Here is a 13,356-nt window from a genome sequence, read left to right as displayed (position 1 = left end):
TTGCCTGGGTCCATTTGGAGTAATTGACAGAACCTTATTTAACAAACTTATATTATCCTCTTAGGTTTATTTATTGATTACAGATTTGCAAAGCTTCTCAAAAGCCCAGTGTCTTACTAATAATTGAGGGACCGCAGTAAAAGGTCATTTTCAAGTAAGGACGTAAAGCTTAAGAATATATTTCTTTATTAAATATTTATTGAGAACTCTTTTCTGCTGGCCTGACTCTGAAAATATACAGGGTGGGGCAAATGTAGGTTTGCAGTTGTTCCTATGGAACATAATATAATAATCGATAAATAATAATACGAGGATAAACTTGCTGTTTCACATACTCACAATTGTGAACCTACTTTTGCCCCACCCTGTATCGGATGTGCCTCCTACTCTTGTAGCTCCCACTTTATAGAAGGAAAAGGCAGTCAGGAAGGAAGAGGGACTAGAGTTTGAGCTGGGCTGCAAGGGTGGATGGGTGTTCTCTGAACCAAAGACAGAATTCTACTCGGCAGAAGGATGCCGGTATGGGAAATACGTACCTGAAGGAATTTTGAGTAATTCCCATAATATTGAAATATGAACTCGAACTCGTAAGTCCTTTCATTTATAGGGTGGGGCAAAAGTAGGTTTACAGTTTCTTGTATAGAAAATAAGCCAGCCTGACCAGGTGGTGGTGCCGTGGATAGGGTGGCAGACTGGGACACAGAGGACCCAAGTTTGAAACCCCAAGGTCACCAGCTTGAGCACGGGGGCGCTGGCTTGAGCGTGGGTAATAGACATGACCCCATAGTCGCTGGCTTGAGCCCAAGGTTGCTGGCTTGAGCAAGGGGTCACTCGCTCTGCTGTAGCCTCTGGTCAAGGCACGTATGAGAGTGCAATCACTGAACAACTAAGGAGCTGCAACGAAAAATTGATACTTGTCTGTTTGTCCCTATCGGTCCCTCTTGCTGACTGTCTTTGTCAAAAAAAAAAAAATGATCCAATAATTAACAGCACAAAAATAAATTCTGTATATCTTGTGTACTCACAACAGTCAACCTGTATTTCACCTAATTTTACCAGTGCCCTGTATCTCAAGTGTGATGCTTATTTAAAAGAATATTTGTGTTTCATTGTTTAAAATTCTACAATTCAAACTTTTGCCTAAGTTAGAGTGAGCATCCGTTCTTTGCAGTATAAACGTGTAAAAAGGTGAGGTCCTCCTCGGAGACCCTGACCACAGGACTGCTTCCTTCTCTAGACTCCGGTAGCACATGTTGCCTTGACACAGAGTCAGCTCGGGCTTCACGGTCGGCATGCTAGGTAGGGCTCATCTATCTCACCAACCGGCACTGCTGCTTTAGGGCCATGAGCGAATTCCTGTATCTCTGAGCCTCCGTTTCCACCTCTGTGAGATGGGATGATACTACTTTTTTATGGACTGTTCCAAGGATTACATGAATTAATGTGTGTAAAGTGCTGAGCACACCTAGCACATAGTACTCAGTTAGAGGTGGCTGCTGTTCCTACTAGCAATTGTCAGCACGTATTAATGCCGGATTGTAGCTTGTTTTTCTTCATGACTCATCAGCCTCAGTTATCTCCACTTCTAGTGTCAAGGGTGTAAGGTATTTTTCCCCGCCGAGAAAGAAGGAAGAGGGCTCGGAGACACCAAGTGTAGAATAGCAAAGGCTTTATTGAGTACAGCACATCTCGCCCGGCAAGGTTCCCTGGCCCCGAAGAAAGAAAGATGGAGGCTAGATGGAGGCCAGGGAAGTTGCACGGATTAAACCGCATGGGAGATATTTAAAGGGGTCCCTCTAGGGAAGTCGAGCTAACATGACGTGGTAAAATCCCACTGGCTAGTAGACAGTCGCTTTTTTCCAAACGGTTCCTGTGAAGCCTCTTTTGGCGCGCTTGGTTCGTGGGTCTGAGTTCCCCACATGACCATCCCCCATTATCCACCAACCTCACAAAGGGATCCTGCCACATACTTTTATCCTGCACACACCCTCACTTAGCTACACCCCCATCACCCTTACTCCTGTCCTGTCCAGCCTAGCACAAGTGTCTGACACAGAGAAGGTACTCTCTGTGTCTTTATAGTTAAAGACACAGAGTACATAGTAGCAGTACCGTATCTTGTGAGAACCATTTCTCTCTGATTTGGGGTCTGAACGCTCCTGTGGATTCTTGCTGTGGAAAATCAGAGTCATGAGAGTAGGAAAAATGTGGCTTTGGTCAAAACTTTATTACTTTTGGCCAAAGGGCTCTTATAAAACTCACAGAACCAAAACAAAACAATAATAACAAAAAGCAGGTGTGTTGTGATATTCAGAGTAAGTTGTGAAAGTTCGTGCCAGAGCCAAGTGGAAGTAAATGCTCTGTAGTAAAACTGTTTTAAAGAAAAAATCTTTTGCTTTTTTCCTTTTGTTTATACCATTTACTGAATCGTGTCCTTATACACACGCACACACTGTAGATACAGAGCCCTCGCTAAGCGGGAGGCTCTCTGGATTCGGTCTGCAAGTTGGTTGAGGCTAATCAGCTGACCCACGTCAGAGCTCTTGGCAGTATATCCCCAGCCAGCTCCGAGGCAGATCTGTTTGTTTTACCCAGGCTTGAGGTCTGTGTTTCATTCCAGTCTTCTTGGTACGTATTTTATATACATGCAGATGTTTTCTTTAGTTGGAAATCTGGTCATCATCCCATGTATTGATTTAAAATGATCATTAAAAGTTTTACAACTTTTCTTCCTTATCGGAGAAGCATTAGGAAGACTTTATAAGGGCCTAATGGAAATAAATTTTGGCATGACCATAATTTGAATCAGAGGAAATTGCTCATTACAGTTCTCACACAGTTCACTTAAGGTGCAATATCTTTTGAAATCAAAGGGTCTAGTGCTTACTTCATCTACACAAGTTGTGATTTGATTGTCAGCTTCCTTGCTTTTCTGCTTGACTATCTTCTCACTCATCTGCTGAATTATTACTGCATCACCTGGGAGTCTTATCCTCTGAAGTCACCTCTCCCCAGTCTAGAATCCACTCCTAGATAGAGACAAGATAGGGTAAACATCTTCAGTGTCACTAAATCAATGCCCCGAGTACCTTTTGACCAACCTTCATACGTTTTCTCTATTGCTAACCTTCAAGGACTGGTGTTGAAGGTGTGGAATGGCATGTTGGTGGCTTCATTCAACTTTTTAGCTTTTATCAAACTTCCATGCTGTCTTGCTAAATTCCAAAGGTGTGTTCTTTCCTTATTCTTGGCCACAATTAAACACACCTGTGACGGGGCATCAGCCTGACTCACCTGTCCAGAAGAGATGATGTGTTTGAGAAATCCTGTTTATGACACTGGACACAGAATTATGAGAGCTCAAGTACAGACTGTACAGAAATGAAGCTCGTCCTTCAAGTTTTGGCAGGTCTCTCTTTGATGGTTTTTAAGGGACATCTCCTGATGCTGTTTGCACAATAGATTTCTTATTATTCTTTTTTTTTATTATTAAGTGCAAGGCAGGGAGGCAGAAAGACAGACTCATGTGCCTCGAATGGGATCCACCCAGCAAGCCCTTTATGGGGCAATGCTCTGCCCATCTAGGGCCATTGCTCAGTAACTGAGCTATTTTAGCACCTGAGATGAGCCCATGGTACCATGCTCAGTGGGGCCAACTTGCTCAAATGAGCCATAGCTGTGGGAGGGGGAGAGAGAAAGTGAGAGAGAAGGGCGATGGTGGAGAAACGATGGTTGCTTCTCCTGTGTGCCCTGACCAGGAATTAAACCTGGGACTTATATACACTGGGCCAGCACTTTACTGCTAAGCCAACAGGCCAGGGCCACGATAGACTCCTGAGGTGAGACTTTCCAGCAACAGAGGAGCAGAACTAACTTCGAAACAGGTCTAAACCCTGTGCCTGGGGTGAGGACCAGACCTGTCTGTTCATATGGGGCTGTGGCCAAAGCAGGTGAAGCCATGCTATACATTCTGATGTGTTTAGTTGAGCATGACTCTGCTGATTCAAGATAGGCAAATTGTCGGTGTCATTACTGTGAGTTACCACTTGTGATGAAACTTCAGCCAGATCTTCCCAGTTGTTCTCCGGGCCAGTTGTGCAACTGACATTGTACATGGTATAATTTGGAATTTCAGAGTTGCAAAGCTGTGTGAGAAGAAATCAGTTCTCATCAGCCTTCTGTTCTAATACCTTCTGGAACCCGGGGGTTGCTATGGTCTGGCCCAGAGGAAACAGGCCAGATTCATCTGACTTGGCATTTCTCACACATAGTTCACTAGGACGCCTCTGTGTGTATGGTGTGTGTCCCGCGCTGTAGTTGGAGCTCATCAAGCCCAGTTCTTACAGCAACAGCAGCCGCTATTTAGGTTCCTCATGGGTTTCCTCTATCTTCCAGAAGGGGATGTAAGGAGGTAGTTCCCACTTACCACTCTCATCCTGGTGTGCACCAGACACTAGGCTATGCACTTCACCAGTACTGCTAAGCCTCACAACTTCCCTTGTGGGCTAGACACTGTTGTCCTGTATGAAAAGTGGGGAGAGTGAGGCATATGTTAGATGACTTGCCCCAGGGTACCCAGCCACCAAGGGCAGAGCTCCCAAGGGGCCCAGGTCCCTCTGCCTCAAAGCCAGGGCTCCTCCCAGAAACCTGTCTGCTTCTCCAGCAGACATTGCCTTTTATTTTTCTGTTGCCCAACAGTGTTCCTGGCCTGGTAGAGCTGCCGGTAAAGTTGGCTGATGAGCTTTGAATCGTGTCCAGTGACCTTGAGTTGAGTCACTGCCGCTCAGCCTCAGGGTCGTGCACATACTGGGCTCAGGAAGTGCAGCCAAGTAGTCAGCATCGTTCATCCCTGTGTCACAAATGGTGTCACAAATGGGGAAAAGATCCCAGTGAGGTCACTTAACTTACATGAAGTCCCCATCGTTGCTGAGCAGTGACATTTTTTAATGTGAGGGCCATCAGATGTATTTAGCATCAGCCAAATTCATAATTCCTCCAGTCTCCCCACGTTTGTCACTAACACGGGCTTATTTCCAGAAACGCTTCAGTCTCTTTCAATGCTTTGCTGTTTCCCCGTGGGAACTGACTTGCCCCCTCTTATCCTGATTGACCTCATTTGTAGAAGGAGGACAGTAACGACCGCTACCTTAGAGAAGGGTTAAAGGCAATGGTGCAGACAGAATGCTTAGCTCCATGCCGAACGCACGGCACATGCTCACACAACACACTTCTGTGTTTACGTGTAGACTCAGTAGCAAGACAGCACTGTACTCTGCTGAAACGGAGGGAGGCTGAATTTCGGGTTGGAAAAAAAAAAAGCATACTTGAGATATAGCCCATTTCCAGAGACCTCATTGTTTAAGAGACTCTCATCTCTCTCTGCCACTCTTGCTCCGGAGTTCCCGCGCCAGAGACGCAGCAGCGCTCCCACCGACCACACCCACCGCACCCTTGCTCGCCTCTCCGCCGGGAGCCAGTTCGCGCCGCCGCAGCCGCCCAGCCCGCCGCCACCCTCCGCAGCCATGTCCACCAGGTCTGTGTCCTCGTCCTCCTACCGCAGGATGTTCGGCGGCCCCGGCACAGCCAGCCGGCCGAGTTCCAGCCAGAGCTACTGTCTGGGCAGCGCTCTGCGGCCCAGCATCGGTCGCAGCGTCTACTTCTCGTCCCTGGGTGGCGTGTACACCACCCGCTCTTCCGCAGTGCGCCTGCGGAGCAGTGTTCCTGGCGTGCGGCTGCTGCAGGACTCCGTAGACTTCTCGCTGGCCGACGCCGTCAACACCCAATTCAAAAACACCCGCACCAATGAGAAGGTGGAGCTGCAGGAGCTGAATGACCGCTTCGCCAACTACATCGGCAAGGTGCGCTTCCTAGAGAAGCAGAACAAGATCTTGCTGGCCGAGCTCGAGCAGCTCAAGGGCCAGGGCAAGTCGCGCCTCGGGGACCTCTATGAGGAGGAGATGCGGGGGCTGCGCCGGCAGGTGGACCAGCTCACCAACGACAAGGTCCGCGTCGAGGTGGAACGCGACAACCTGGCTGAGGACGTAATGCGGCTTCGGGGGAAGTTGCAGGAGGAGATGCTTCAGAGAGAGGAAGCCGAGAGCTCCCTGCAGTCCTTCAGACAGGATGTCGACAATGCTGCTTTGGCGCGTCTTGACCTTGAGCGTAAAGTGGAATCCTTGCAAGAAGAAATTGCCTTTTTGAAGAAACTCCATGATGAAGAAATCCAGGAGCTGCATGCCCAGATTCAGGAGCAGCATGTCCAGATCGATGTGGACGTCTCCAAGCCTGACCTCACAGCTGCCCTGCGTGACGTACGTCAGCAGTATGAAAGTGTGGCTGCCAAGAACCTTCAGGAGGCTGAGGAATGGTACAAGTCCAAGTTTGCTGACCTCTCTGAGGCTGCTAACCGGAACAACGACGCCCTGCGCCAGGCCAAGCAGGAGTCCAACGAGTACCGGAGACAGGTGCAGTCTCTCACCTGCGAAGTGGATGCCCTTAAAGGAACCAACGAGTCTCTGGAACGCCAGATGCGTGAAATGGAAGAGAACTTTGCTGTCGAAGCTGCTAACTACCAAGATACTATTGGCCGCCTGCAGGATGAGATCCAGAACATGAGGGAAGAGGTGGCTCGCCAGCTTCGTGAATACCAAGACCTGCTGAATGTTAAGATGGCTCTTGACATGGAGATTGCCACCTACAGGAAGCTGCTGGAAGGCGAGGAGAGCAGGATTTCTCTGCCTCTTCCCAGCTTTTCTTCCTTGAACCTGAGGGAAACCAATCTGGATTCACTCCCTCTGATTGACACCCACTCAAAAAGGACACTTCTGATTAAGACAGTTGAAACTAGAGATGGACAGGTCATCAATGAAACTTCTCAGCATCATGGTGATCTGGAATAAAAGTTGCACGCACTTGGTGCAGCAATATATTACAGCAAGAATAAAAAAGAAATCCAGCCTGACCTGTGGTGGCGCAGTGGATAAAGCGTCGACCTGGAAATGCTGAGGTCGCCAGTTCAAAACCCTGGGCTTGCCTGGTCAAGGCACATATGGGAGTTGATGCTTCCTGCTCCTCCCCCTGTTCTCTCTCTATCTCTCCCTCTCTCTCTAATAAAAATGAATAAATCTAAAAAAGTAAATAAATAAAAAATTTGAAAAAAAAAGAAATCCATATCTTAAAGAAACAGCTCTCAAGTGCCTTTCTGCAGTTTTTCAGGAGCGCAAGATAGATTTGGAATAGAAATAAGCTCTAGTTCTTAAGAACCAGCACTCCTAAGAGTTAGAAAAAAGTTTACAACATAATCTAATTTACGAAGAAAACTTGTGCTAGAATACTTTTTAAAAAGTATTTTTGAATATCATTAAAACTGCTTTTTCCAACAAGTATTTGACCAATGCGTCTCTGCTTCAATAAATCTTTGTAAAACTCAAAAAAAAAAAAAAAAAAAAAAAAGAGACTCTCATCTGATCTGCACATATGTTGTTGCCTGTAATTGCCCAGACGTCTGAGAGACGTCATCAGACAGGGTCAGAGGCAATGGTGAGTGACGTCCCGGTGTTTAGTAGACAGTAGTGAGTGAATGTAACCTCAGTACATCAGCACCTTCTGTCACACTCAGAGCCCACCCTTTTCCATTTTCCTAAGCGGTCAGGGGATTCTAAATAACCGTGAGTAAGAGGCTTGTTTAGTCCTCCAGCCTTCTGTGACCTCCAGGAAGAGAGCCGGAAACCCCAGTGTTTGTTCCCGTCTGCACAGCCCACCTGCAGGAACGAGCCTGTGGCTCTGGGTTTGGCGTGTGTTTTGTCTTGTCCAGAAGGATCGTGTCTTATTCTTTGGATTGTCTCATTCTTTCTTTCTTTTTTTTTTTTTTTTTTTTTTTTTTTTTTTTTTATTTTTATTTATTTTTTGTATTTTTCTGAAGCTGGAAACGGGGAGAGACAGTCAGACAGACTCCCGCATGCGCCCGACCGGGATCCACCCGGTACGCCCACCAGGGGCGACGCTCTGCCCACCAGGGGGCGATGCTCTGCCCCTCCGGGGTGTCGCTCTATTGCGACCAGAGCCACTCTAGCGCCTGGGGCAGAGGCCAAGGAGCCATCCCCAGTGCCCGGGCCATCTTTGCTCCAATGGAGCTTCGGCTGCGGGAGGGGAAGAGAGAGACAGAGAAGAAGGAGAGGGGGAGGGGTGGAGAAGCAAATGGCGCTTCTCCTATGTGCCCTGGCCGGGAATCGAACCCGGGTCCCCCGCACACCAGGCCGACGCTCTACCGCTGAGCCAACCGGCCAGGGCCATCATTCTTTCTTGAGACTTGTTTGGAGGTTCTAGCAGGGGAGCGCAGCTACTCGTATACCCTTGACCGAAGAACGGTCCTCTCCTCTAGCGGGGAAGGTCGTCCTCTTCGACCAAGTGCACAGCTTCGGGAGGGACGCACATGGAGCGGTGAGGGAGGAAGGGGACACCCGCCTAGCCAGCCAGATCAGCCGAATCAACCCTGGCGATCAATGGGGTGACAGATGTCGCAGCCAGATCGCCCTCACATCCTGGATTGTCTCATTCTTTCTAAAGTGTGTTTCTTGTACTAGAAGTTCTTCTGTTGTCTGGGGGGGAAAAATTAAATTGGACATGTCCTTTATTGCTGAATAAGCCAGGATGGGAGACCTGCTTCTTATCACTCCATATAAAACAGAGACTTTAATCAAGTGAGCAAAGTCTTCCTTCGATTTCAAAAGAATGTCGAGAGGAATATAAGCTCCGTTCACTGCTTACTCTGCAGCGGGCCCTCTCAGCGCCTTGCCCAGAGCCTCGCTGCCTGTGGTGGTGCCCACAGGACACCTGCTGCCTTGATTTCTGTGGCCTCCCTGTTTGTTTGACTGGAAACCAAGGGCACTGCCATTCCTTCAGCCAGTGTTGTGCATAGCATCGCAAAGTGGACAGAGTCACCACCCTCGGGGAACTTTTATCCTGGGCAGAGAGACAAATAAAAGAAAATAGATAAGATGACAAGGTGCTATGACTGTTGTGAAGGAAAGAAACCAGGGGCTGAGACAGGGAATAATGGCGAGGAGGCGACCTTTCTAGATGGCCAGAGAACCGGACGTCTGAGCTAAGGCCTAGGATGAGGAAGAACTGGGGATGAGCTGTCCAGAAAGAAGGAGCATTTCCCTGGAGGCCAGAGAAAGTGTGGTCAGTTTGAGGACCTAGGATACAGTGTGGCTCGAGGGTCCTGAGCACCGGGACGAGCTGCAGGGAGGGAGGTGGGCGGGGCCGCTGGAGCCCTAGTGAGAGGAGGGTTTCGTTTGAAGTGTAGTGGGAAGCAAGGGTGAAGCGATCCGATCCGTTTCTCATTGGTAATCATGTTTGTTGCTGTGAGATAGTGGTTGCCTGAACTAAGGGTCGGAGGTGGAGAAGGGGAAAAGCAGATGGATTTGAGTTATACCAGTATTTCAGAGATTGAAGGGCTGGCCACGGGCCGGGGCTCTGAGGGAAAGGGAAGGACCAGGGATGATGTGCGCACCTGAGAAGGGGAAGATTAGGAAGGAGCAGGGGTGGGGGGGGGGGCAGGAGGAAGGGCAGACTGCAGAGTTTGGTCGTAGCTGTGCTGACGGGCAGACTTACACAAAATCATCAGGGGCCGAGATATCCAATAGGGTCTGACCCAGGCGTGTGAGTCTGGAGTACAGAGGAAAATTCTGGTCTCGAGATATTGATGTGAGAGTCACCGTACAGAGAGGACAGCCAAATCCTAGCCTGGGTCAGCACACTGCGGCTTGCAAGCCAATGCAGCTCTTTCACAAAATACCACGTGCGGGTGCTACCTTGATAAGGAATGTTCCTACCTATATAGTTTAAAAAACTTGGCTCTCAAAAGAAATTTCAATCGTTGTACTGTTGATATTTGGCCTTGTTGACTAATGAGTTTGCCGACCACAAAACCTAGGGGATACTGACATACTAAATGGTGGCATTTCCTTTCACTAGTGACAACAGCTCAAGCTATCTACGTGGCCAGTTGGAGAATTTCCTCCTTCAGGGTGCTGGCTGTAGTAAAACTGTGGAGCTACAGTTATTTTCCTGCAAGATGTCCACTTGAAATTTATTTATGCCACCAGCAACCATGAAGGTGAAATGCTATACTTGGCGCCGTAAGACCATTCCCTGAGCTTGTTTGCAGAAAAATCCATATCTGGATGGTGTGACCGAGTCATTAGCAGTGACTGGCTGGCTGTGTTCTAATAGGTCAGGTGTAACTTAAGCCCCGAAGGCCTTTGGGAAGTAAATTAGTCTGAAGGTGGCTGAGATAAAGCAAGGGAGCTTGTTGTTGCCCCAGATTAGCATCAAGGGCAAAAAAGCTGCCATGGAAATCAGAAACCTAGAGGAAACTTTCCACCAGAGACAGGCTAGTGACTTTGGAGGATTTTGCTACCAGGAAAACAAGGAAGGCGCAGAATCAAGCTCTCCAAACAGGAGGATTTATGAGACACACTTGAATAGCTTCGTTAGCATCAAAGTCTGGTGTCTCCACTCCGGGAGTCTGACCAAGGAGCTCTGGATTGGGGCTCAGGAGTCTGTACTTTTACCAGGTGATTCTGGTGCAGGTGACCCACGGAGCACACTTTGAGAGACATTGAGTCTCAAAAGACCTTTTGAGGTCTAGGCAGCCCTCTCTGAAATGGGGAAATGGAGGGAGGGGTTGTCTTGAGTCACAGAATGTGTTGAAAAGCCAGGCAGGTCTCCTAACTCACATTTCTTCATGTTGTAGTTGACTCTTCATCCTAACAGTGGATAAAAAGCCAGTCTTCTCTCCCAATTGCCGACTCCCCTCCCTTCACTGTATTTTCTTTTCCAAAGCACGTATCTCCTTCTAATGTAAGAGGAATTTACTGTGTTAGTTGTCTCTGTCTTGCCTCACTAAAATCAGCTTCATACGGGCACTGATTTCTTTTTCCTTATCAACTGAGAGGCAGGGAGGCAGACAGACAGACTCCTGCAAACCAACTGGGATCCACCCAGCAACTCCCTGTCTGGGGCTGATGCTCTGCCCATCTGGGGATGCTGCTCCATTGCTCTGCAGCTGAGCTATTTTAGCACCTGAGGTGAGGCCATGGAGCCATCCTCAGTGCCTGGGGCCAACTTGTTCATTCAGACCATGGCTGTGGGAGGGGAAGAAGTGGGGAGGAGCGGTGAAGCAAATGGTAGTTTCTCCTGTGTGCCCTGACTGCGAATCGAACCCGGGACTTCCACATGCTGGGCTGATGCTCTACCACTGAGCCAACCGGCCAGGGCTGCAAGGGCACTAGTTTTTGTTTGTTTCACTGAAAAAAAACCACTCCACCCTCACTGTAGAGCAGGGGTCCCCAAACTACGGCCCGCGGGCCGCATGCGGCCCCCTGAGGCCATTTATCCGGCTCCCGCCGCACACCCGGAAGGGGCACCTCTTTCATTGGTGGTCAGTGAGAGGATCATAGTTCCCATTGAAATACTGGTCAGTTTGTTGATTTAAATTTACTTGTTCTCTATTTTAAATATTGTATTCATTCCCATTTTATTTTTTTACTTTAAAATAAGATATGTGTAGTGTGCATAGGGATTTTGTTCATAGTTTTTTTTTATAGTCTGGCCCTCCAATGGTCTGAGGGACAGTGAACTGGCCCCCTGTGTAAAAAGTTTGGGGACCCCTGCTGTAGAGGGTGGGGTGTTGAATGAGTGTGGAGTGCTGTGGTGGCCTTCCCAGAGATGGTTTGGCGAACTGTCACTATAGGAATTTCCCTCTGTATCCTATGTGCCTTGGACAGCGCCTGGCCCATAGGAGGTGTTCAGTGAGTATTTAATAAGTGGATGGGTGGCTGAAAAATATTTTGTTGAACTAGAATAAGTTAATGAGCAGTGTGGGGAAGTGCCGACCCTTAGGTATTGTTAGCCCGAAACAGTGTGGAATACACTTGTTTGATTCTGGCTTGGATCAGATGTTACAGGAACAACTTGTTTATAGGAGAGTAACAGAGGTTTTAAAATAATATTAATATTAATAATAGCAACAGTTATTAATAACAACAGTGATGACTCTGCCATGTATGTACTATATGAGGTTCTGAGCTAAGAACATCACACCCTTAACACATCCAGTCCTCCTGACAGCCCAGTGATGGAGGGACTGGTATTGTGTTTCCCAGAGGAGGAAACTGAGGCTCAGGGGTCTAAGGCTACACAGTCAGTAGAGATTTAGGGTCTGTTATCCGAAAGGTGAAGTCACACATTCAGTATTAGGTCTGGGGCGTTCTCCGGAGAAGGAACTGAAAAAGCTAAAGACTAGGCAAGCATCACTTTTTGGGGCGTCCTTGGGCCAAGAACACCAACCTCTTAGCTGGTAGGAAACCGCAGGCTGGAAAGAAAGATGCATTTTTCTCAGCCTGGCTTTCCAGCGTTCCCCCACACTCTCCAGTCTTTCCATCCTTGCCTTACAAAGAGCCTTTGGTCTCGGGCTGTTAGAGTTTTCTCACTCCTCAGACAGCCTCCCTGCAGCGGGCCAGGGGAAATTCCTGTGGCGACAGGTCACTAAACCGTTTCTGGGGAGCCACTGTAGCGCTCGGCACTCACTCCCACCCCACCCTGTAAAGGAGGGGGCAGAAAGAGGCCCCTCCACCCACCTTCCTCTGCCACTTCCCTGTCGGGTCTCAGGAAGGGGCTGAGGGAGAGGAAGACTATAAATCTCTAAGCCTTGACTGAGCCTTTTGAGTTCTCACAACCTGTACCTATAAAAAGAGTTGTGAGCTCACAGAATTTATCACCACCTGCTGTGGATAATGTCGCATTCATTCCCACCCTGCCAGCCAGGACTGGCCTCGCTCGCTCGCTCGGAGTCAGTGAGTATGCCACGCACACAGCATCGAGCCACGTGCCCTGTGACTGCAGACACGGGTCACACACGGCGCGCCCCTGGGCTTCAGGGAAGAGAGGGTTGTCAGACGCCATGCCCTCTCTAAGCACACAGTGGACCAGGCACTGTGCTAACCACTCTACAGCCCTGATCTCATTTAATTCTAATCATAAGCATGGCGAGGCACTGCCGTCTCACTTCGTAGACGGGGAAGGCCCAGAGAGACTAGCAGCTCACCAGAGGCGCACAGCACTTGCGAGAGCAGAGCCGTGTTGTACACATGCAGCTTCACAGCAGCTCAGCCCACGCACTGCGAGTCTGCTCCTGCTGCACGGCTGGGTCAGAGCGCGGACTCGCATCTGAGCCCCCGACCAGCTGTGGGACTCAGGCAGGCCACTCAGCCACCCTCTTGGTTGGCTCGCTCATCAGGTACATGGGGATAATGACATACTCAGATCACGAGGCAGCTGTGAGGATTAAAT

The 13,356-nt window shown here is 48.8% G+C and overlaps 1 protein-coding gene across 2 annotated transcripts in view; it reads left to right on the top strand.

Annotated features, from left to right (window-relative positions):
- The window catches only part of STK4 (serine/threonine kinase 4), an 84,248-nt gene that overhangs the window by 66,123 nt on the left and 4,769 nt on the right, over positions 1 to 13,356 (top strand). Inside the window, exon 11 of one of the 2 annotated variants that reach the window (XM_066387692.1) lies at positions 5,400 to 7,425. The exons of the other annotated variant lie outside the window; for it this stretch is intronic. Within the exon in view, the coding sequence (XP_066243789.1) occupies positions 5,400 to 6,899 (1,500 nt within the window). The 3' untranslated portion in view covers positions 6,900 to 7,425. Of the gene's footprint in view, positions 1 to 5,399; positions 7,426 to 13,356 lie in introns of those variants that run through there. 2 annotated transcript variants of the gene reach the window in all.

Source organism: Saccopteryx leptura, chromosome 5 (genome assembly GCF_036850995.1).
Source record: "Saccopteryx leptura isolate mSacLep1 chromosome 5, mSacLep1_pri_phased_curated, whole genome shotgun sequence".
Lineage (NCBI taxonomy): Eukaryota > Metazoa > Chordata > Mammalia > Chiroptera > Emballonuridae > Saccopteryx > Saccopteryx leptura.
Note: the sequence above shows the minus strand (reverse complement) of the source record. Positions and strands in the feature narration are given on the sequence as shown.